This window comes from Clupea harengus, chromosome 4 (genome assembly GCF_900700415.2).
Source record: "Clupea harengus chromosome 4, Ch_v2.0.2, whole genome shotgun sequence".
Classification (NCBI taxonomy): Eukaryota; Metazoa; Chordata; class Actinopteri; order Clupeiformes; family Clupeidae; genus Clupea; species Clupea harengus.
In genome coordinates, this window is record NC_045155.1 from 27968003 (window position 1) to 27993426 (window position 25424).

General features: G+C 45.3%; 3 protein-coding genes across 4 annotated transcripts in view; 2 read left to right on the forward strand and 1 right to left on the reverse strand.

The window, feature by feature from the left end:
• Window positions 1–927, forward strand: part of nup210 (nucleoporin 210) — a 39947-nt gene extending 39020 nt beyond the window's left edge. Inside the window, exon 33 of the mRNA XM_031565601.2 lies at window positions 906–927. Coding sequence (XP_031421461.1) covers window positions 906–927 — 22 coding nt within the window. The remainder of the gene's footprint in view (window positions 1–905) is intronic.
• Window positions 928–3667: 2740 nt separating this feature from the next.
• On the reverse strand, window positions 3668–8471 carry LOC105900160 (serine/arginine-rich splicing factor 6-like). Its single transcript, XM_012827414.3, has 6 exons — window positions 8268–8471; window positions 7193–7404; window positions 5842–5972; window positions 5546–5748; window positions 4979–5056; window positions 3668–4711 (listed from the first exon to the last, which is right to left on the reverse strand). Exons 1-6 carry the CDS (start codon window positions 8372–8374, stop codon window positions 4105–4107), a joined length of 1338 nt encoding a protein of 445 aa, XP_012682868.1. The 5' UTR covers window positions 8375–8471; the 3' UTR covers window positions 3668–4104.
• A 57-nt stretch (window positions 8472–8528) lies between these two features.
• snx21 (sorting nexin family member 21) lies at window positions 8529–12623 on the forward strand. 2 transcript variants are annotated; one of them, XM_031566923.1, is made up of 4 exons: window positions 8529–8897; window positions 9825–10111; window positions 10406–10563; window positions 10653–12623. In XM_031566923.1, exons 2-4 carry the CDS (start codon window positions 9850–9852, stop codon window positions 11511–11513), a joined length of 1281 nt encoding a protein of 426 aa, XP_031422783.1. In that variant the 5' UTR covers window positions 8529–8897; window positions 9825–9849; the 3' UTR covers window positions 11514–12623. The 2 variants fall into 2 exon arrangements, with proteins under 2 accessions (XP_031422783.1, XP_031422782.1); XM_031566922.2 differs by having other exon boundaries at window positions 8530–8897; window positions 9835–10111.
• The last annotated feature ends 12801 nt before the right edge of the window (window positions 12624–25424 follow it).

Consider the following 25424-nt stretch of genomic DNA (forward strand, 5'->3'; position numbering starts at 1 on the left):
GTGACTTTTAAATACCAACCTGATCTGTTCTGTCGGCTCTCTGTCTTTGAGTCTTCACTTTTCTCCTCCTGTGAATGTAACAAAGACAATTCTAAACAAGCCATCGGAGAGACACACGCGTGTGTCTGATATTTGATCTCTACATCCACATCCACACAAAACGCTTCCATGCATTCCAATACATTTAAAAAGCATTGCTGAAAACGTAGACATGACTACATTAGTAATCTGCATAGTGCCTTCCCAAACGTGGTCATGGTTGGATGTGGGCCCCACATGTTAGCTATCGTTTCAACACATTTCAACAAGAATTACCCCAACATGAAGGTAAAGGTAAAGGCCAGGTATAAGCAGACGCTTTTATCCAAAATGACGTACAGACAACTTGCAGCAATAGGGAATCAAACCCAGGTGAACTGCTGGCAACCGGTGACGCTAACCACTGCATCACCACGCCAAAATACAACACAGTAAGTACTGGTAATGGACTTCCGTAAGCTAGTAAGTTCTAGTAACAGTCTGCCAACAGACACCTCCTGACTAACACCATTACGCTTCTAAGTAAAGATTAGCAGGCCACTCAAGCACTTTACAAGACTTCAGTGAAATGACTTCAAAGTCCTTTAATTTCAGCTCAAGTGCCTTCCAGTAATTGCAAGCAAAAGTGTGGAGCCTGATTAAGGCGATCATGAAAATCCCGGAGAAAAGAGAGACTGTGTGCATATCCAACCAAAGTTGGGCTTAGGTGCTGGACACCAGTAAGAGTGATACAGGAACAAAGAGAAATGTGGTGAGAGAACCTGGAGTTCCCCAAAAACGAAGCTTGATTCAACACTCCGACCGCCAGATCATGTGTTGATACGTTAGGACAAACTCTTTTGTGCGTACATTGTTCTTTGTTCCAGTATCATGAAGGTCCTACCATAGTCTCCATTTCAGACTCTTCCTCCGATGGACTCAGGTAATCCCTCCTCTTCCTCTTCTTCATGGGCTTCAGCAGCTCGGGGTCAAGGGTCATCACTCGCCCCCCAGGAATCCTCTCTCCACTCGTCTGTCTGACAAACAAACACCACCACCCTATCAACACTCCTCCTGACCATTTTATAAACAGCACACACGAATAGGATCACTATAGACGTTTTCAGACAAATTGACCTGAACATGAAAAAGAGAGACACCACAACACCCTTCATAAACAGCATACCAGAAGGTCACCAGAAACCCTTCAGGAAATTGATCGGAACATGATAAAAAGCAGAAGGCTAAATTATTTACTTATCAGTCAGCGGCTCTCTGCGTAACTCTTCGGGATAGGTCCTTTTGGGCGCTGAGGGATCGCTGGGCTTGCACAGGACAGAACTCTGTGTCGGCTCTGGGCTTGTTTTCAATGGCCGCTCCACTTTGACGGGTGCTCCACCAACAGCATTCGGGGGAGTGGTGTCTGCTGTCGATTGACATGCGTGAAATTAAAAATGACATTTTGAGGTGAAAATTTCAGCAGATTGAAACCAAATACACAGAAAAACAAAACACATACATGTATCACTGATGTACAGAATGCATGATCTACTCAATGCAGACAACACGAGGACTTTCAGTCCAAAAATAGTGTGTATTAAGTCAAAGATTACCAGTTTTTTCAGCTTGCCTGTTATCTGCATTGGTCACCTTTGCAGATAGCCCCTCAACAACTGGATTAGCACAACCAATTTTTCCTTGGCTTATCACCTCCAGTGTGCCACTGTCACTCATACAAAACTAAAGAGGATTCAAACCATGTTACAAGCATGTTCATGCATTTTCAGCCATTTTTCATACCCTATACAATTTTCAAACAATATTTCATTCATTATGAGGTTCTGGATTTCACAATAAATATAACCAATGCACCATCTGGAGCTAACAGCGGAACAACAAACAAATAAACAACAGCAATGACAAAGAGGCGCACTCAGCATATTGAAAAAACACATACAAACTTGTATGATTACCTTAAGATTGCTGCCTGGAAGAATAGCCATCCCCTCTTTCCATTCAAGAACATGGACAATACTACACGTTCCACCCACTTGAGGTGACAGTGCTGTGGTTCCTAGGTCTGCAGTTGTACCTGCTTTGGTGACCTCAACAGCATTCTGAGCTGCGTCCACCTTTCCAGCTGGGTGACCGGAAAACAAGGTTATCTTTTCAGTTGAAAGATCAAATCTGTGAGACCATGTCATAGATACATTTTGCATGCTTCACAGAACTGACACTTACCTGACAGAATGAGTGCTGTGCTACTGGGTGGTTGTACTTTTTGTGGCAGGATGTCACTGGAAGAACGGGCATTGCTGGTATCTATGACAACATCTGCATCTTTGGGCAGGACTTCAAGGTCCACTTTGGCACTCATGACAAAGGTTCACTTGTGCCACTTTTGAGAGGAAGTTAAAGTCAAGAGGTTACAACTTCTCAGGAGATTTTGTCCGTTTTACAAACGTTTCCAGTTCAAAAATGAAGATGGAGAAGTCTGTATTTCACGTCAACATATGTGGCCTAATTCACGTAACACAATAATAGATATTAAATATTTTGATTGCTACTTTTACCTGAGTAAACCCCCTGAGATGTATATTGATCATATGCCATGTCACATAAGCTACATCCTCGTGACAGCTCTAGTTTATCTGTTAATGTTGCTCCTAAATCAAGTTAAATGAATACCCTCCCAATTTGTCAAACGTTAACAAAACATTTAGCCTACGACCCAATTTGAATTTGATGGAAGCCAATAATTTACGATGACGCTGGGTTCCATTAGACAACACTTGTGATACTACACCTTTACACTAAAGCCGTCTTGTCATCGCACGGAGCAAGTGAGGTTGGGGGAGCACAGTAAAAATCTGAAAAATTGCTGCAAAATGGCGGGGTGGCTTAATCTTAGAAGCACTTTGAATCGAACACATAATAGCTGGAAATCCAAGACTGGCTACCTTGTAACGCTTCCTGACTTGATTTTGAATGAATGGACATAGCTGACCAGCGTGCTAAATAATTTGCCTACTAAACACAACCATATAGAAGGGTTTCTGCATTCTAAAATAAGACTGTATGTGACACAATATTACAAAAAAAAGATATATTTTTAGAGAAAATTGTCGAAGGGGCTAATTACACCCGCTTGGTCGTTTAGAATTAAATTAGATACAATTAACATAATCCGATTAGCTGCAGACCTTACCCAATAGCCGTGGTGTCTTGCAGTATTGTACCCTTTGCATTCAAATATGCATGGCAAATACTAAATGTTGCTAGTAGCATGATAGTGATCAATTTTTCCTTACCAGTGGTTCGTCCTGCGGTTCAGAAATTTGAAGTGCGCATGCGCCGTGAGCTTGTTCTCTCACACGGTCACTCGTGTGTACACACACACACACTACACTATGTATTCCTAATTATCATATCAACCCTCACCGCGCGAAAATATAGACCACTATGTTAAACTACTTGGGAAAACGTAGAAAAATGATTCATTTTATTAATGAAGAACTTTCTGCTAGTTCATGTCACTTCAATTCAGCAGAGAATGTGCCTGCAAGGTGAAATTCCTTAAAGCCATAAGCACTAGTCAAAGGAGGCTACATTTAAATAAAAGGGGTAGACAAATGAGGACAAGCAGACATAATCGTAAGAAAGTTTAATAAAAAAATGACAATGTCACAATCAAATACCTCTGGAGAAGCAAGCGTCATGCCAACACCAATCACAACAAATCAAAACTGAAAATCAAAACCAAAGAGACAGGGGCAGTGATCAAATCGCAGGGGCTGGCGTATGCTGCTGTGGCAAGCTCTACACGGAGAACCTGATTCCTAACATATACACCAATCAACAAAGTCATGAGCTAATTCCATCATTGCCATGCCTTGGATAAAATATTTAAGATTGCTTTAACTGGTAAAGACTGTACATATGCAACCTGGACAACTTATTAAACTGAAATAAGGAAAAAAAAAAAAAAAAAAAAAACTCAGACATGCCCTCACAGGGACCAGTCAGCAAATTCAATGGACCCCTACAGAGGTTGTGGACAAAACACAAGACTGCAAGCTTTAGATTCTAATCTTGGGATGCAGATCTGGAACGGGAGCGGGAACGAGAGTGAGAACGGGAGCGAGAGGGGGAAGGAGACTTCGAGCAAACGGGGGATCGGGACTTAGAACGGGAAGCTGATCGCCGAGCAGGAGACTTCGACTTGCTCTTTTCAGCAGCAGGGGACGGAGACCTCGAAGCCGACTTGGCGTCGTCTTCCTTTCCGTTTTTAATAGGGGATGCTGATCGGCTGCGGGACTTCTTGGCAGCAGGCTTCTCGTTGGAGCGACTGCGAGAGTCCCTCTCGGACTTCACCTTGGAGCGGCTCTTGGATCGGGACTTCCTGTTGTCGGAGCGAGATCGGGACTTGCCGCCAGCTGAGCGGCTACGGGATTTGCGGGTGCGGGACCTGGAGCGAGACTTCCTGGGGCCCGAGCTGGATTTCCGTGTGGGAGACTTGGAGCGGGACTTGCGTCCTGATCTAGAGCGCGATTTGCGGCCAGATCGAGAGCGCGATTTGCGCCCTGATCGAGAGCGTGATTTGCGCCCTGATCGAGAGCGTGATTTGCGCCCTGATCGAGAGCGAGATTTGCGGCCAGATTGAGAGCGGGAACGTCTCCTCCTGGAGTGGGACCTGGGGATATAACAGAACATGCACATGTTAGGAAAGACCCTCAGCTCCCAAAGCACACATGATGTATTATAACATTCAGGAGGGCTTCAAGAATTTCAACATGTGGGGTAAAATAAACTTAAAGGCTGAATAATTTGCAGTTCCTCATTTAAAAGATGTCACTCTCAGGAACAACATTAATAGTTTGCAGCAATGAAGTTATCGAGTGCCCTCAAAACTGACGACTTCGGTCTACACTTTGAAGTATTATCGGCCGCGCTGCGTCACCTGGAGCGGGATTTGGATCTGCTCCTGGAGTGGCTGCTCCTGCGGCTCCTGCTACGAGAGCGACGATGGCTGCGGGACCTGCAGTCAAGCACAAGGAGACAAACACTGTAAACAGCAAGCACTCATAATGTGTCAGTCAACTGAAATACTGTTGAGCACCCTTAAAAAAAAATCTTGCAATCAAAAAGAAAAGAAAAAGTGCTCTTCAGAACATAGTGAATTTTGGATACAGGTCCCAAAAGTTCTATACAAAAAAATTTTACGGAAAGGTTCTTTGAACGTTTAAATTTAAATGTTTGTTTAAACATTCCAAATTGTTCAATTTTAACTGTAACCTCAGACCATTTGTGGGTTTGAAAACATCCACCGTCAACTGACAGCAAACAAAAAAACTGAAAACGCAGTTTTGAACGCAACCAGCATTGAAACGACATAAAAATGATTGCATACAAATGTGTGAGCATTCGGTTAAGTGTAAGAATTTGTTTAAATGCAACCTTTAGAGCATTTCTACTGCTCCAAATAGCTGCAATAACATTTGCAATAACAACCACCATGGACACTCACCTAGAGCGACTGCCTGAGTAGGAGCGCCGACGACGGGCTTTGTCCTCGACCAGACGGATTTTCCTCCCGTTGATGTCAGTGCCATCGAGTTTGTCAATCGCTCGTCTCATGTCGGACTGAGAACGGAACTCGATGACCCCTTCGTTGGTGCGTTCCTTATGCGCATCAGCATAGGTGACCTCTCCTGCCTGTCGCATGAAGTCCTAGAGGTAACAGACACCACGCAACCATGAACATTGAGAAATGAGCACAACAGTGAAGGAATGAATGGGAATGTGTATGGCTTGTTTACTTACTTTGAGGTCTTGCCAACTGCAGCGGCTTGACAGGTTTTCTACAATGAGCCTGTACTCCGTACGGACGGGCGGCCCGTACTTATCCCTGCCAGTGCGACTTGTATCCCTGCCTCTGCTACTGTAACCACTACCTTTTAACAATAAGACAGACAAACAAAGTCACAACCAACCAACCACATACAGACCTCAGAAAACGGAAATTAAGCACACCACAAAAGAGTAGAGGGCAGAAAAAAAAAACGGCACGAGCACTGTAAAGAAAAAAAAGTTGTAAGAAAAAGATGTTACATCTTGAGAAGATGTGGGTCAGGACTTTAAAGTAATTACAAAATGAGTCTAATTGTCCTCTCAGGGCCTGTAATGAATTCATTTAATAATTTTACAATTTATTTGACAATAGCAATGGCATTAAATAGGCTTAAGTGGTCTTCAAGCAATAGTCTGAAACCACAGGCTGGCTACATAGTCACCTTTAATCCTGAAGAACACGGAGGCTTTTTGCAGTGATATGGAACCTAGTGACCTAGGCTGCTTTAACAAACCCTCTCCAATCCTTGCCTGATCACTTAAGTGATAAGAGTTGACAGGTGAATGGAATCGCTTCCATGCAGGTAACAGGACAGCTGCAACACACTTTTGCTAATGCTGTGCCTTTTCATTCTTTTCAACACAAAAACCAATGGGAATCCTCACCATCACCCCTGGTCTATTGGCAAAAGGCTGTTGTCATCATGGCTTCCGGTAAGGTCAGCCAAAGGGTCAAGGGGCAAAGGTCACACACACATAGTAAGGTGAAAGCCAAGGCCAAGCGGGACAGGCAGTCATCTTAGCCTCAAGGGACTCGGACTCAGCCTCTGCCCCCACTGGACACTTTTGAATTGAAACATCAAGGACTTTGTTAATGTTGAAATAAAACTGAATACACATTGCATGGGTACATAAACCTAAACTTATCAAACTAAACTGGCAATCCTCCACATGTTCGGCGGTGGGAGAAAAAAAAAAAAAAAAAACTTTTGAATATCCAGGAAATCTGCATATGTACTTCCTGAGAGCATACTACACAAAAGCAGCAGACTCTACAAACTGAAGGAGAGAAGTCACTCCTCACAGTACCCACACTATAAATGATTTCTTAAACTGCTTACAAAGTCATGTGAAGACCTGTGGGAGCATTTTAATAATCTGACCAGAGCTTCAGTCATCCTTCAAAAGATTTCAGAATTAACAAAACCAAGATACGATGGTCGTTGTTAACTTCTTTCGCCTTCTCAAAACAACCTCTCAAAAGAAATACAGTGTTCATCAAAAATGAGTACCGTAACAATTAATAAAGGGAGACAGCACTTACTGCGACCTCCACCGGAGCCACGGTCGCCGCCACCGCCACGGTCGCTGCCCCCATAACCCCCGCCGCCACCACCACCACCGTATGAATCGCGGTCACGGCGAGGTCCCCGAGCATGTTCAACAACAACACGCTCTCCACATAGCTCCTTGCCATTGAGTTCATACACAGCGTCGTCTGCATCGCGATTATCATCGAACTCAACAAAGCCATACCTGAGAGAGGGGTCAAAAGCACATAATGAATCAATCATATTACGTAAGACATTCAGAATTAGCAGTTATTTTACACTTGAAAAAACCAAATCAGCTTGACCAAAGGTCACAACGGGATGGGCACTATCTTTACTACGCCAAGATTACAATGAGAAGATGCCCAGGCCAAGTAATGTTGGTGTACAGCCAGAAATGTCTGATCTCGGTTAGCAAGCTAGCTCTACATGCGCGGGAGTTTGTGGCCTAATGAAATCCTGCCACGCATAACACGGCAAGCTAGCTAAGCTAGCCAATGTATGGTCAGCCGTAGCGTGAGCCAAATATCGGTTAAATCAGTCAATTACACTAAGTTAGTGCAAAATGCATGGCTGAATTTTCATATTCGTATATATAACAAGTCAATCAAGCTAACCATTTGCCTAGCAACCACGTCAAGTACAATATATCTGATAAGGGTGGCATTATATAAGCCACGGAGTGCATCAGAAGCGGCCATTTCGCTCGCGTGGTTCATGGTAGATAACATTAGCATTGTGTAGCTAGTACATCACAGTCCACGGTCGGTTCATGCAGTTCGAACTTACATCAACATGGACAGAGTACCCTATTTTCAAAGGCACAAATCGCCAGTCAATAATAACTGCAATACTCCCACCAAATGTAGGTATATGGCAATGTGTAACAATGCGTTCATCAAAGCCGGTGTACATTGTTATTTGTAACGTCAGGCAAGTTGGACAGCATTTCTGTTAACGACAACTGGCTAGTTAGGTAGCTAGTGCCAAGTCAGCTACCTATCGATAGCTAACGTTAGCCAACTAGCTAGGTTACTGACCCGAAGTTGAACACAATCACCAACTCACCCATTTTTCATATCGACTTCCATGAGCTTTCCATACCCACTGAAAAACCTCTGAATGTCCTTTTCACGGACATGATAACTTAAACGTCCAATGTAGACCCGCGGCATTTTGCTGGTCGTTTGTAGACGTTTGGAAAGGTACCTACTCGGCAGCACCTCGTTGTCAAAGAGGCTAGCCGCAAACTCTAAGCATGGGGAATCAGACGACACGTGATATGTTACGTCATCGCAATTATCGCGATAGGTCGTTAAGTTTTGGATACTTGAATACGCTTGCAACACTAACTTACTTGCCTGTGCTTGTTCTGATATTGTAACTATCTGTCAAACTACCTTTGCCAACAGTGTAGCGAATTAGACGAGTTAAGTACTTCGGTTCTGTTGGCGGCTATTGAGACACATGATGAGTAAAATAATGAAAGTACACCTCGGGGCGTGCAAAGTTGGACCTGTCAGCTCATCCATAGCTAGCTAATGGTGTCAGGAAAAACACGCCTTCTGTAACACAACTCCCATCTATTTCCCCACTGAGGAATCTGCCATATAACTTCAAATTGTGCGTCAACAAGACAATCCACCGAAGAATTTAGAGATGGAAAACGAAACCTCTGAGTGACCCACCACCATACCAGTAAGTAGGCACTGGATTACTTTACGAAAGGCCTATATGGGCGACACTCGAACAACGAGCTAAACTTGGGAAGAAGATGAGGTGATGTGACCAACTGTTTAATTGCCTTTTATCACCGGGATACTTACTAATGCTTGCCTCTCTACATTCTTGCATGCTGTTTATATCACGTTTCTTGCTTATTGCATACATTGCATAGCCAGCTAACTAGTTATAGATATTATGGTTAGTTATAACTAGTCTAGTATAAAAGGCTCTATGAACATTACTCTAGTTAGCTAGCTAGCTAGCTTGGTATACACATGTTAACCACACAAATTGAGTAGCCTGCACAGCGGGCGATTATTTAAACAATTCAGATATATTTATATTGTAACTTTCCCTGCTACATGTTGAAGCTTGGGTTTTTTGTTTTGTTTTTAATATTATGTATTAGTCGTTGATTTCGAGCGTTATTTGAGGAATTCCATGATGAATAAATGTCATGATCATGATCAGAATCCTCGTTTCAAAGTTATTATCACATTCTAAGTGGAGATATAACTTAACCGAGAGCAACTGACCGTCGGGCAGGGTTTCAATCGTTCAGCGTCTATTTCAGGAAGTTGTGTTTGGTGGGAAGAATAATGTATTAAACTATTCTGGTTCCACCAAATCTGTCTACATTGAATCAACGACCAGAGGGGAAAATCCTATACTTGATTCTACGCCATTACATATTTACAAACCATTTCCCAGACTCAGGTGACAGCCAGTTTCCATAGCCTATCTGGTTTCGAGGATACAGGGTGTCAGTTGCAGGCTATTGGTGGTATTAAGGAGCCTGTTACAGCTCCTGTATAGCTTAAATGAAAGACAAAATTCTAGGTTTAACTGTAAACAAATGTTTTGATAAACCCATGTATAAAAATAGTTGGGAAAATGTTGGTTTTCACAGTGCAGTGTTGGTGGGATGGCATCCAAGCTGTTGGACAGACTTCGACGCACACTGTTCAAAGAAGGGGAGATACCCTCTGAGACTGAAGGTATCGATGACTTCCCAGAGAGCTCTGAACTTGAAGATGATACTGACTGTGTCTCTGCAAGGCTGGGAGGAACCCTCTGCTTTGAAGGTGATGGTGCTCTGGAGTCTGAGGATGCTGGAGAAGGTTCCGGGGCTGAGAGTGATTCCGATTTCCTGGGAGAGTCCATGGATACCGTTTGCAGCAGCACAGGTATTTGTTTGATAGGTTCGGCAGTCATGCCAGATTATTACCTGTTGTTGAACTAATAGAGCAAGCTATTATCATTGGCAAGGACATGGGTTCCGTACCCAAGCACCACACCTATTGATACAAATTGTGTACATATCCTGAACTGTAAGTGACATTAGATAGAAGTCTCCGATAAATGAATAAATATAAAATAAATAAAATGCTCTTCTGTTCCCAGAATTAGCATCTCATGCACATTCTTGAGCAAAACACATTCAGATGAGTTTTGGTCACAGCTGTTTATGTGGGTTGCAGACACTAGTCCCGTGGGCCTGTCCCCAAAGGGCTCGTCGATGCTGACGCGCCAACTGCAGGAGAGCGTGCGGAGTTTGCGAACCCGCATCGTGCCCGAGAGACTGGTTTTCGAAGTAACTGATGCCAGTGTGATCCAAGAGGGCAATTCTAAATATGTGGTAAGGCACTTATAAAGTGGTTCACAGCCTTTGAAAATGACTGTCATCATGACAACCACCGAAGCTTCATTGCCAACTCTTCCTCTCAGCTCTACACCATTCAGGTGGTCCAGTCCGGGACGTTTGACAAGACCCCGGCACTTATCACCCGCCGCTATTCCGACTTTGAGCGCCTGCACAGTTGCTTGCGCCGTCGCCACGGAGACGAGATGGAGGGTGTGTGCTTCCCGCGCAAGAAGCTTCGCAAGAACTTTGTGGCCGAAACCATCGCCAAACGGAGCCGGGCGTTTGAGCAGTACCTGTCCCACCTGCACTCCCTGGCTGGCCTCCGGCGATCACCTGTCTTCCTGGAGTTCTTCTACCTGGGCGACCTGAGGGCTGGGCAGATGCTGATACGTGTGGGCCGCTACCAGGAAGCCCTGGGTGCCTTAGTCAATGCACTGAGGCTCCAGGAGAAACTGGGATGTCAGCAGATACTGCAGCAGCAACAGCAACAACAGCAGCAACACCAGCAACACCACCACCAGCACCAGCAGCAGCAGCAGCAGCAGCAGCAGCAGTACAGCCCGCAGGGTGTTCACTGGATCTTCAACCTGTGTGCTCTCTTGAGCTGCTTCCAGGAGCTGGATCAGCTGGAGGAGGCTCAGGATCACTGTGACCGAGCCCTGAGGGACATAGCCCCTTCCCAGGAGTCTTTGCAGCAGCGGCAGCAGCAACAGCAGCAGCAGCACTTCCACCCTCTGCTCATCCCACTCTTGCAGTGCAACGTCAGGCTCTCTTGGAAGATCTCCAAGGACAAACGACAGTGGGAGGCGCTACTCCTGGAGATCCAGGACCTGGGAGTGGATGTGGGGAATCACCCGCCGCTCAAGGAGTACCTGATCAAGGAGGTCCTGGAGGACAGCGAAGGGGACGCCAAGTCCAAAGTCAGAGGGGATGACGTCACTTAATCATTTACTTGAAGGTGCACACTGTGTGATTGCTGTGAGGGTGTGGATTTTAAAGTGCATTGTTGTCTTCATTTCAAAGACTTCTACCTGCACACACTCCAGCAACTGATTTTTACTGCGTGTACCCCAAACCTCTGAGGCCTTTTTCTGAGTGCTTTTGACAAGTGCAACAATTAGATATGCTGGCTGCACGTTATATCAGTGATGCTATTTTCAAGTAGATGCAGTCAAATGTAGGCAAGTATCATTTCAATAAACTTTGTCTTGTACAAAGCTAGATTATATATTTAGCTTTTTTTGCTTCTAATTATACTAGGTCACAAAGTCGTAAACAGCCTAGATTTTGTTTTGTTGTTTCTGAGAAAGCATACTTTTATAAAATCAGTTGTAAACAGTTTAATTCTGATTTAGAGGAAAATGTGTATCTAAGTGCTATGAATTCAACCCTTGACCCTTGAAATAGGAGGCATAAGTTATTTTTATATCGGTGAAAATCTGTTTGCCTGACTCAACCCTATGAAACATACTGCAATTCAGTTTGATTACCTGTGAAGGAACTTAAAGGGCCCATATTTATTGAAATCTTAATAGTGAAAAATATTTCTGTCATCGTTGTGTTTTGTGTTTACTTTGCTGTTTTGGTCATTTTGTTTGTGTTGTCTTGGTGTTTTGACTGACTTGCACATTTTTAAACACACTATATTGGAGCATGCTGATTTTACAGACCCGGCATGTTCTGTTTGTTACAGTTTTTACTTTAGACTCAAATGTATGGCTTAACCTGTGGAACACGGATGATTTCCTTTCTTCACCGACCTTTCGAAGGAAAACTACCACTCAGTTTATGAGTTCTCTTAAGTCTGTTTAGATATAGATTTTTATGGTGCAAAACTGATCACTCCCAGAGACCTTTTAAAAAGTGCCTTTGCACAGGCCTGCCTTATGTTTCTGATGTGAGTGGAAGTCTATTGTACGCTGCTCCCTTAAATATTTTATACTAGACACTTGGATGGAATATTTTCATATAGAAGTACTGTTTGAGATGCATGAATGTGTGGATTTGTAAAAGGGACTTGATACTTTTAGAGGAAATAAACGTTTCGAAATATGCGTTTACAGTTGGTCAGTTCTTTCACTTCATCTTTTCCCATGCTTTCCTCATTCTAATCAGAAAGATGGGGAGTCCCAGGGTAGCCTGCAGTTGCAGAGATAGACCTCAGTGACCAGAAAACATGCTTTTTTACAGGAAGTGTAAACATAACATGAGCTGAGAGAAGATTAAAACGTGGGTCTGTTTTGGGTGTGTGTCACTGACCACTAGATGCCAGTGCGGTTTTATTATCTAGACACCCTAGTTGTTAAAGGCGGTATGGTCATTGAGATAATGAATTATGCCTATTTCTGCACAGACAAGATATATTTTGATATATGTAAATAATTGTTAAAGATATTTAAAATACTGTCATGCCTGCACAGGATTCAGTAGCTTTGTCGCACTTAACTGACATTAAATTCCCGTAAACACTAAACGGAGGTGGGTATTGCAATAATCCCTGTCATAATTTACCTCAGGACTCCGGAGTTGCATATAAGTATATTTATTAAACAACAACAAGACCAAGCTCGTTGGGCTCACCCACGTCCCGGCAGGTCAGGCAGAGGGAGCCCGGGCTTACTTCCAGACTGCAGCAGACGAGAGAGAAGCAATATTAAAGACATCGCACAAGGTTTATATAGATATCGAAAGAAGTTTAGCGTTCTCTGGCGCTAAAACACTTTGTCAGCAGGGATAACCACGTGGTGGGTCTTACTCCGTCCGAGGTAATCTTACTATTCTTCCCGCCATGCAAAGATGTCAGTTCGACCCTTGCTATCACCTCTGGTCCAAACATGCTCTTACACAGGGACGTCCGGGCAGGGGAGGCAGAGCCTCACCTGTCATCGTGAAAAGTAAAAAAAATATATATATAAAATAAATGTTAATATTTCTCTACTGATCTGTGCTATAAATGTAATTTCTGCATGATTCCAATAATTTCGAGCATTTTTATAATCAAAATCGCTGAATTTGCGCATGTCCTGTTTAAACAGACAGGAGACAGCGTGACGGTGAGGCAGTCTGAAAGAAAACTTACTTCCTTTTGCTCTGACAATGTTCCCCAACTTTGAGGAGTGTTTTTTCCAGCAGGTCAATGTTCCATGCCACACAGCCAGGTCAGTGAAGGTATGGATGAAGGACCACCACATCAGGACCCTGTCATGGCCAGCCCAATTCCCAGACCTGAATCCAATTAAAAACCTCTGGAATGTGATCAAGAGGAAGATGGATGGTCACAAGCCATCAAACAAAGCTGAGCTGCTTGAATTTTTGTGCCAGGAGTGACATAAAGTCACCCAACGGCAAATTGAAAGACTGGTGGAGAGCATGCCAAGACACATGAAAGCTGTGATTGTAAATCAAGGTTATTCCACCAAATATTGATTTCTGAACTCTTCCTAAGTTAAAACATTAGTATTGTGTTGTTTAAAAATTAATATGAACTTGTTTTCTTTGCATTACACGACATCTGGAAACACTGCATCTTTTTTGTTATTTTGACCAATTGTCATTTTTCTACAAATAAATGCTCTAAATGACGATATTTTTATTTGAAATTTGGTAGAAATGTTGTCAGTAGTTTATAGAATAAAACAAAAATGTAAATTTTACTCAAACACTTTACCAATAAATAGTAAAACCAGAGAAACTGATCATTTTGAAGTGGTCTCTTAATTTTTTCCGCAGCTGTATATATATCTTTTTTTGCTGGGCGCAGTGTTTGGCGCCCCCCTCTGGGTGGCGCTCTACACAACCGCCTATGTCGCCTACAGGAAGGACCGGCCCTGTGTTGACAGTAGCACTTGGTATGGTCCGTCCCACTTGGGCAGGTGCCAGTGTTTTCTTTTGAGGCTGTTGATTAGGACCCAATCTCCTGGCCCAACCTTGGTTTCAGCCTCACAGGTTCCTGCGAAGCAGAGAGAGTTCTGAGAGCATTTTGCTAATTCACATTTTTGCCATATATTCTGCAAATGTATATTTAATCTCTTTATCTGTTTCAGCAAATGGTTTGAGAGCTGAGGCAGTGTAGGTTTTTTCCATATATTACTTTAAACAGTGATAACCCTTTACTGTCTTGACAACATGCATGCTTAATTTCACAAATTTCACTCTTGGATTCTCAATTTGCTTTAAATAGTTTGGTTAATTCTTTTCTGCCAGTCCTGCTGACTGGGGGTTGTATGAACAGTGATTGTCTATGGCTAGACAATATATCTTTCTTTCGTTTGGATTTAATTCAATAAAAACAATACTGAAGGATTAAACATCTTTCTCAAAAAATATTAACGCGAAGTAAAAAATATATGCTTACTATCCCCACTTTTGAGGCATGTTTTTCCCATGGCTCAATATTGCAGCATATCTTTTAGTATTGTGAGGTCCTGAATGGATGTTAATGCAGTTGTTGCAGTGTGGCCCGCTTGGTGGCCTTGTCTGCTTTGTGGTTTCCCAATGAAACCGGGTCTTTTGAATGTGTGTGCGAAGCACAATCAGTGAGATTAGTTCCGCTGCCTGTGCGACATAGTGTGGAAGTAGTGGCTGTGCTTTCAAGGTTTTCTCTCCTGTGACTACAGCATAAGCAGTTGCGTTACTGCCATCAAGGTTCTTTTTGCTTGAACCATCAACAAAAATAGTTAAATCAACTTCTGGAAAAGGCATATCACGTAGGTCAGCTCTGGCTGCCATAGTTTTATCTGTCTCTGCTACACAATCATGTAGATTACCATCCTCTGCCGTAAGTGAAAGTGTAGCTGGGTTTAATGGCATGCAGCGCTCAATAGTGATATGAGGCTGCGAGAGCAAAACAGTTGATGGGATCCAGCTGACGACAAACTTTAGACAAAGGACCACGAGGTGAATCAAAGGGTTCTGGAGGTTTATTCCAAGGCACTCCTGCAGGGAGCCAGTTCCAACATCAAGGTAGACAAGGACAAGACTAAAGAGTATCACAGTGTTACAGTTTAAATACCAGTCAACCATGGGAGGATACAGTGGGGTCATGGGTCAACATTGGGGGGGTGTTACAGGTGAAGGGGGCATTTGAGTGGGAGGGGAGGGGAGAGGATCTTCCTATGGAAGGTTCTGGATCCCAAAATGGTGGATATGTGATGTGTATTCCACCACCTGGGGCAGGGAGGATGTCTTAGCATAGGGCATGGTTGTGGCTTTAACCAAGGGTATGCCCAGACTATCAATACACATGGCACACACACACACACACACACACACACACACACACACACACACACACAGGAGAACATGCTTGCAATGCAATGGTAAGTATAAATTAATGGTAATATCAATTTCCATCACAGTCATGCAAGATATTGATATTTGTCTGGCTGGTGACATGTAAGCATGTTTTTGTTGTAGCAACAAAACAGATACTGCATTTGGAATTTTCAGTGTAAGTGGACTGTGTAGTACAATAGGAGCAGAGGCCTGCACCGCCAAGGCTGCAGCCACTACTGCTTGTAAACATTCAGACATTGCTTGGGCTACTGGATCTAGCCATGTAGAATAGTATGCCACTGGTCTTAACTTAAGTCCCCGTTCCTGCATTAACACAGATGTCATTTAACCTTTTTTACAGTCTACAGCTGGTATGAATGGCTTGTCGTGTCATAGATGCGCTAAGACAGCAGAACTAACCAGTTGTTTTATCTGTTCAAATGCCTGCTTTCCCTTTTCAGGCCTTTTAATAATATCTCCAGCTAAACTCTGCAACATTTGTGTTTCTAACGCGTAGTTAGGAATCCATTATCTACAGAAGTTAGTCATTCCCAGAAAATACATTATTTATTTCTTTGTTTGTGGCTGAGGTGCTCTTTAAGATAGTTTTACTTTAGTGGACCACAGCTGTACTTCATGGCCTTGTTTCTGCTAAAAATCTTAACAACGCCAGGGTATGTTGTTTACAGGTCTTCTTATCTGGAGAACAGCACAAGATGTACAACAACAAATGACTCCCTCAAACTGTAGCTAAGTTTGAGCTCATGGCTTGTGAAAATATAGTCTTTTGAGCCAGCACCCAGCCCCCACCCATCCTGTCTAAGTCCAATCAGTCTAGGTTAATGTTATTAGTGTGACAGGCTTAAATTTCTCTTTAAATCTTTTTTGGGGCTAAACAGTGTATATTTTTATACATAATATTTTGGGACACCACTTCTTTGACACCCTTGAAACCCATGTATTGTTGGAACAACTCTAATGCCCAACTCTCCCATCACATCTCTTCCTAATAAGTTTGTAGGATGTGTTTTTGAAACATAATCTGTATTTGAAATATCTGTCCTGTTTCAGACTCTTCAAAAGTAATGGGTTATGTGTATGACTCACATAAAACAAAAATAAACAAAAAATCATTGGCTTTCTTGCCACCATTAACGTAAGCTTTGTTTGGAGCAGTCAGTAATGCAAAAATATTTTCAAAGTCTATGTTTACAATTATTATTTTTTTCGTTTCTAACTTGCTCCTCAGTAATGTCAGTTACAAGGTCTAATAATTCTTGTTTAGTCTTTTTCTCCCCCTCTATACCGCTGTGGGTGTTACGACTGGTGGGTGTTGTGCAGGACTCAATCGCACGACTCAGCACAGGGGTAGATTCAGAAGAATAAATGTTTACTAGCAGGGTTCGGTACACAGGTAGGCAGTCCAAAAATAGGCAAACAAATCCACACAGGGAATAGGCAGGAGAATAGTAGTAGGGCAGGCAGAGGTCAGAAGCACGAGTAATCACTTGAACAAGGCAGAAGCGCTAAACGCTAGGAATACACGAGGAGCAGTGGCAACACAAGGAACATACCATCAAACACAAACTTACGACGACACAACCAGGAACAAGAAAACAAGGACTATATATACACACAGGCAACAGATAACGAGGGACAGGTGAGAACAATCAAGGCGGGGCAGACAAGGACACAGGTGGACTAAACAAGGGGAATTAACAGGACACAGGTGAACCCAATGACACACACAACCCGGGAGATTGGGAACAGGTGAGGGGTGGAGACACGGACAACAACAAGAGGGCACATGGCACAGACAAACAAACACAGGGAAAGCACATGGCGGGAACAAGGAAGCACGAGGACTAGACACGGGAACAAACATGCGACCACACAAGGGAGACAAACACAGAAATTAGACATGGACAGAACACAGACCTTACAGTACCCCCCCTCTAAGGGCCGGATTCCAGACGGCCCTAAACACAAACAGAACAAATCCACCTAGGGTGGGTGGAGGGGGTCCAGAGCAAGGCAGGCGGGCAGACCGGACCAGAGAGCCCAAAAACACACAAACAGAACAAATCCACCTAGGGTGGGTGGAGGGGGTCCAGAGCAAGGCAGGCGGGCAGACCGGACCAGACAGCCCAAAAACACACAAACAAACAGATCAAATCCACCTAGGGTGGGTGGAGGGGGTCCAGAGCAAGGCAGGCGGGCAGACCGGGCCAGACAGAAGGCTGGAAAGAAGGGTCTGGTGGCTGACCGGGTGGACGGCCAAGCAAGGGCAGAATGTCTGGTGGCTGGCCGTGTGGGTGGCCAAACAGGGGCAGAGTCTTTGGCGGCCGACCGGGTGGATGACCAAACAGAGGCAGAGTCTTTGACGACCGACCGGGTGGATGGCCAAACAGGGGCAGAGTCTTTGGCGACCGGCCGGGTGGGTGGCCAAACAGGGGCAGAGTCTTTGGCGACCGGCCAAACAGACCAACAATAAACACAACAACAACCCTAACAACAAATAGATGCCAGCGATATCGATTGGTGTTTGGGGTTGCAGGGCCAGTGGCTGGGGTAGACGTGGCACCTGGACTCGCTGGTTCATTAGGGCTGGCGGCACCGAACCCTGGGTCTGCTGCAGCTGGGACAGGGAACCCAGGAACACTGGAGACAGGATCCGGCGCGCCTGGGGCCGGCGCATGGACGCCTGGAACCGGCGCAAGGACACCTTGGACAGGAACGCCGGAGACGCTCGGGACCGGGACGCCTGAGGCGCTCGGGACAGGGGAGCCTGGGACGCTCGGGACCGGGGCGCCTGAGACGCTCGGGACAGGGGAGCCTGGGACGCTCGGGACAGGGGAGCCTGGGACGCTCGGGACAGGGGAGCCTGGGACGCTCGGGACAGGGGAGCCTGGGACGCTCGGGACAGGGGAGCCTGGGACGCTCGGGACAGGGGAGCCTGGGACGCTCGGGACAGGGGCGCCTGGGACGCTCGGGACAGGGCGCCTGGGACGCTCGGACAGGGGAGCCTGGGACGCTCGGGACAGGGGAGCCTGGGACGCTCGGGACAGGGGCGCCTGGGACGCTCGGGACAGGGGCGCCTGGGACGCTCGGGACAGGGGCGCCTGGGACGCTCGGGACAGGGGCGCCTGGGACGCTCGGGACAGGGGCGCTCGGGACAGGGGCGCTCGGGACAGGGGCGCTCGGGACAGGGGCGCTCGGGACCGGGGCGCTCGGGACCGGGGCGCTCGGGACCGGGGCGCTCGGGACCGGGGCGCTCGGGACAGGGGCGATCGGGACAGGGGCGCTCGGGACAGGGGCACTCCGGCCAGGGGCGCTTGGAACAGCAGAGCCCTCAGCAGCGACGCCATCAGAAGGTGCTGCTGGACCGGTCTCGGCAGAGGGTGCTGCTGGGCCTGCATCGGAAACGGATGCTGGAGGATCTTGGTTGGCAGCTGTGGCAGCAGGGTCCGGGTCAGCTGCGGGGTGCGGGTCGGCAGCGGTGGCTGCGGGGTCCGGGTCGGCAGCGCTGGCTGTAGGGTACGCACAAGCTGGGTGAGCGTCGGCTGGGTCTGCAGGGTCAGCGACGGCCGGATCTGCAGGGTGAGCGACGGCTCGGTCTGCAGGGAGAGCGGCGGCTTGATCTGCGGCGGCTGGTTCTGCTGTGGCGTAGGCCTCAGTGGCGTCACCATCAGCAATTTCTTCAGAGACTGCTTCAGGGACAGCAGCGACAGAGGCTGCTTCGGGGTTGCTAGCAACAGAGGCTACGTCGGGGGCAGCAGTGGGTGCTTCGGGAGCGGTAGCGACGGAGGCTACGTCAGTGGCATCAGAGGCTGCTTCAGGGACAGCAGCGACAGAGGCTGCTTCGGGGTTGCTAGCAACAGAGACTACGTCGGGGGCAGCAGTGGGTGCGTCGGGAGTGGTAGCGACGGAGGCTACGCCAGTGGCATCAGAGGCTGCTTCTGGGGTGGTAGCGACAGAGGCTACGTCGGGGGCGGCAGCGTCAGAGGCTGCTTCGGGGGTGGCAGCATCAGAAGCTGCTTCGGGAGAGGCAGAGGCTGCTTTGGGAGTGGTAGCGACGGAGGCTACATCTGGGGCAGCAGAGACGACCTCGGAGGCGGCAGCATCAGAGGCTGCTTCTGGGGCGGTAGCAACGGAGGCTACTTCAGGGGCGGCAGCGTCAGAGGCTGCTTCGAGGGTGGCAGAGGCTGCATCGATGGCAATAGAAGCTGCATCGAGCAAGGCAGCGCCAGAGGCTTCTTTGGGTGTGACAGAAAATCTTTCCAATGCTGCATAGGCAGCTTCGAGGGCGGCGGAGATAGCTTCAAGGGTGGAAGCTCCAAAGGCTGCGTTGACGGCGTCAGAGACCGCTTTGATGGTGGCATTGGTAGAGGCTGCTTCGAGGTTGACAGCGTCAGAAGCTCTTCCTAGGGCGACTGCGGCTGTCCTGACGGCGGGAGGCAGGAGACGTGGAGTCGGAGCTGAAGCCAGAGCAGTATTGGTGAGTGAAGCTGAAACCCTGGAGCCGGAATCCAGGCGGCATGGAACCGGAGCTGGAGAGGGAGGTGCAGCGAGGGAATCCCAACGATCCAGGAGCTGCTCGAATTGTCCCAACAGCAGGTTCAGGGACTTCAGGGAACTTCTCCCTTGCTCCTCTATTCCCCTTGTCACGAGGCAGAGAGAGGAGGCTTGTTTGCTCAAACTGAGTCTGAGTCGGCTGAGTCCATCTTTGGTGTCGTCGTACTGTTACGACTGGTGGGTGTTGTGCAGGACTCAATCGCACGACTCAGCACAGGGGTAGATTCAGAAGAATAAATGTTTACTAGCAGGGTTCGGTACACAGGTAGGCAGTCCAAAAATAGGCAAACAAATCCACACAGGGAATAGGCAGGAGAATAGTAGTAGGGCAGGCAGAGGTCAGAAGCACGAGTAATCACTTGAACAAGGCAGAAGCGCTAAACGCTAGGAATACACGAGGAGCAGTGGCAACACAAGGAACATACCATCAAACACAAACTTACGACGACACAACCAGGAACAAGAAAACAAGGACTATATATACACACAGGCAACAGATAACGAGGGACAGGTGAGAACAATCAAGGCGGGGCAGACAAGGACACAGGTGGACTAAACAAGGGGAATTAACAGGACACAGGTGAACCCAATGACACACACAACCCGGGAGATTGGGAACAGGTGAGGGGTGGAGACACGGACAACAACAAGAGGGCACATGGCACAGACAAACAAACACAGGGAAAGCACATGGCGGGAACAAGGAAGCACGAGGACTAGACACGGGAACAAACATGCGACCACACAAGGGAGACAAACACAGAAATTAGACATGGACAGAACACAGACCTTACAGTGGGCAGTTTCGGGACCAGTGTCTAGCTTTCTTACAAACAAAGAAACAAAACAATATTTATCAATTTTTTCTGTTTTTCCATTTGTTTTCTTATTACCACAGCATGTTGCTTTAAAGAAGCAAAATCTCCAGTGGCCCATGTTATCAAATGCTTTTTTTAACAAACCCGCTAATTTCTGTCATAAATGTATTTTTTAACTGCATGGCGTAATGCCCGTCATCAGCCCATGTGGCTGGTTCTAGCAGTTCACTGTGATCCTTGAATACTTTCAGTCGTTCCAGGTATTCAAGGACTGTTTCCCTATGTTTTTTTTTTTTACACACAGTCTGATATTTTAGAGAAATCTCTTATGTCTGTGTTGTAGACATTTTAAACCACCTTTCATTGCCATTATCATGTACGTCTTCTGATTTGGACGCACTTTTACCCATTGTAAGTAATTAAATGTATTTATCTTAATACTTCTAATTGATCTTGACACCTTTTAAATAACCTTTGTCTGACCTCCACACTAGGGTTAGTTATGTTTTCACTTTCAGACTCTCAGTTTGTTTTTGAGATCACAATGCTGAGTCGACCCGAGCCCGACCAGAGGTCTTCCGTCTCACTCGTTTTGGGAGGAGGTTGAGGGCAGGGAATTTCCCTGGGGTGATCAGTCCCCTACTGGTTACGGGTCAAGGGACCTCAGTAATGTGAGATCAGTCTTTTAATTAGATAAATTATGATTATAATTATCTGTGTTTTACCCATGTATTGTAAACCACCTTTCATGACCATCAATTTCACATCCCTGTCTAGCCAATTATGATGGGTGAAAATTCACTCACGTTTCCGGACTTGCATATATAAGTATAGTATAAGTATAAGTGTAAGAGCATGTTTGGACCAGAGGTGATAAGAAGGGTCGAACTGACATCTTTGCATGGCAGGAAGCATAATAAGATTACCTCGGACGTCAGACACCCACCATGTGGTTATCCCTGCTGACAAAGTGTTTTGGCGCCAGAGAACGTTAAACTTATATCTATATCAGTGGTGTCCAAACTACGGGACCGCGGTCCATTTTTAATTGGCCCACAGCAAATTCTTAAAATATAATGGAAAATGGCCCACACATATTATGTGCAAAAAAATTCAGACACGGTGGGAAAATTAATATTTCTTCATAGAAGTCAAGGGAAAGTGTGTCTGTTTGATTTGCAATAGAACTGTTAATGTACGTTGACACTATGAAACCAAACATCAGACCTACACGTCCTACACTGGCACAAAGTGAGAAGAGAATGTTAAGCAAATGGCAGCTAGCCTGCGAGCTCAACAACTGTATTTTTTCTGTGCCAACAAAAGACAAGAAAATGCTACAATAGCCAGCTACGAGGTAGCTGAACTCATAGCGCAACACGGGAAACCTTTCTCAGATGGTGACTTTATAAAACAGTGCCTCACTAAAGTCGCAGAAATAATATGCCCGGAAAAGATGCAAGAATTCAACAATGTGAGCATGTCCAGAAACTTGTCAGCTAACTTAAAACATCAAGTGACACATAAAGCTTGTGCTTTTGACTTCTACTCGATTGCATGTGATGGGAGCACAGACGCCACAGACACCTCGCAGCTGTTAATTTTTTTGCGTGGAGTTGACGATAACTTTTGCTTACAGAGGAGCTGCTTAATCTTAGGAGTCTAAAGTGCACAACAACGGGTAGGACATTTTTGAATCTGTGTCAGATGCAATTGACAAAATGGAACTTAAATGGGATAAGCTGTGTGGAGTCACAACGGATGGGGCTCCAGCCATGACAGGCGAGCGCAAAGGAATGGCCTCAATGATGTGCGCCAAGGTGCGAGAGAGTGGCGAGGCTGTTAAAATGCACTGCATCATCCACCAAGAAGCCCTCTGTGCCAAATAATATTTGCCATATAATATTTAATATTTAATTATAACATTTTTAACAAACGTTAACACCCCAAAAACCTATTTGCATAACTAACTGAAATATACCTATCCCCTTGTTCCCTTATTTCCCCTTCTTTATACAGGGCTGCGAAGGGGGATCACCATCCTGACTAAAAAGCAATCTGAGGCAGCTGTTTTGAGAATGAGCTGTTAACCCAAAATTAATGAAAACCCATTAATGGAAAGTTGTGATGTAGGCTGTTGTGTTTTTATTTAAGCATATTCAATAATCAAGCATAATTGACCTACATTGATTGATTTTGTTAACTTCAATAGTGGCCCTGCCTTTCATATATTTTTCTGTATTTGGCCCTCAGTGAAAAAAGTTTGGACACCCCTGATGCGATGTGCGATGTCTTTATTTTTGCTTCTCTCTCGTCTGCTGCAGTCTGGGAGTAAGCCCGGGCTCCCTCTCTCTGACCTGCCGGGACGTGGGTGAGCCCAACGAGCTTGTTGTTGTTATTGTTTAATAACTATACTTATATGCAACTCCGGAGTCCTGAGGTAACTTGAGTACATTTTCACCTAACGTAATTGGGGGCATCGTCCGGGATTCCAACAACCTGATCGACTCTTCGCGCTGGGCTAATCATCAGGATCTGAACTATACGGGGGAGTACGAGACTCCTTTTTCTAAAGACCTCTGCCTTGAATTGGAAGGAGGCCAGGGCCTGCCAGTGAGGAGAGGCGAGGGTAAAGGAATCGAACAGGACTGTGGGGGTTGCACTCCGAGCTGTTTGTGAGTATATGTTTTTTTGGTTGTTCGTGCGTGTACACTAGTAGATGGTTCATGTCTGTTCGTTTTTGCGTACACTAGTCTTGTTTGTTAGTTTTTGTGTACACTAGTATATGTTTTTTGTTTGTTCGTGGATAGCGCTAAGGATAAATGAGATATATATATCCTGTTCGCCTAATGTGTGCTTGATGAACTCTCTAGGATAAATGAGAGATATATCCTGTTCGCCTAATGAGTGCTTGAACGAATTCTCTAGGCCTATTTCTTTAAGGATAAATGATCCTGTGCGCCTAATGTGTGTTTGAACGAACTCTCTAGGGCCTAGAGTCTAGGCCTATTTTCTAAGGCTAAATGTGAGATGTATCCTGTTCGCCTAATGTGTGCTTGAACAAACTCTCTAGGCTCTAACTCTTAAGGGTCTATTCCTGTTTTCATGTGGGGTTGAGACAAACGTTTTGAAATATTCCTTTTCCCACAGTGTAGAGAAAGAACTCTTTAAGGTTACAAACTTTTTTGAGATATTCCTCGTGTGTTGGACGAATTTGCTAGAGTTAGAGATACTCCTGTGTGTTGTTTTCCTGTTGGGTTTGAACCAACTTTTTAATTTCTGTTGTCCCGGGGGGTCTAATTAAAAGACTGATCTCACATTACTGAGGTGCCTTGACCCGTAATCAGTAGGGGACTGATCACCCCAGGGAAATTTCCTGGCCTCAACCTCCTCCCAAAACGAGTGAGACGGAGCACCTCTGGTCGGGCTCGGGTTGACTCAGCATTGCGATCTCAAGAACAAACTGTAAGAGTCTGAAAGTAAAAACATAACTAACCCTAGTGTGGAGATCCGACAAAGGTAATAGATTAATATAAATACATAAAATTACTTACAATGGGTATAAGTGCGTCCAAATCAGAAAACGTACATGATAATGACAATGACAGGTGGTTTAAAATGTCTACAACACAGACATAAAATATTTCTCTAAAATATCAGACTGGTCACAGGACAAGAGTGACATTTGTGAAATTAAGCATGCATGTTGTCCAGACAGTAAAGGGTTATCACTGTTTGAAATAATGATTGGAAAAAACCTACACTGCTTCAGTTCTCAAACCATTTGCTGAATCAGATAAAGAGATTGAATATACATTTGCAGAATATATGGCAAAAATGTGGAATTAGCTAAATGCTCTCAGAACTCTCTGCTTCGCAGGAACTTGTGAGGCTGAAACCAAGGTTGGGCCAGTAGATTGGGTCCTAATCAACAGTGACAAAGTGTTTTGGCACCAGAAAACGCTAAACTTCTATTTATATTATATTATTATGTCAGTTCAACCCTTCTTATCACCTCTGGTCCAAACATGCTCTTGCACATATGCAGACTAAGTGGCACCTAAAAATCTAAGTTACACACACACAGAAACAAAGAAAAGCCAAGTTCCTGCTTACATAAGCACATAATAAAAACAAGGTTATTATTAATACAAGGCACTTGATTAATATATTCTTGAGTCATTAACA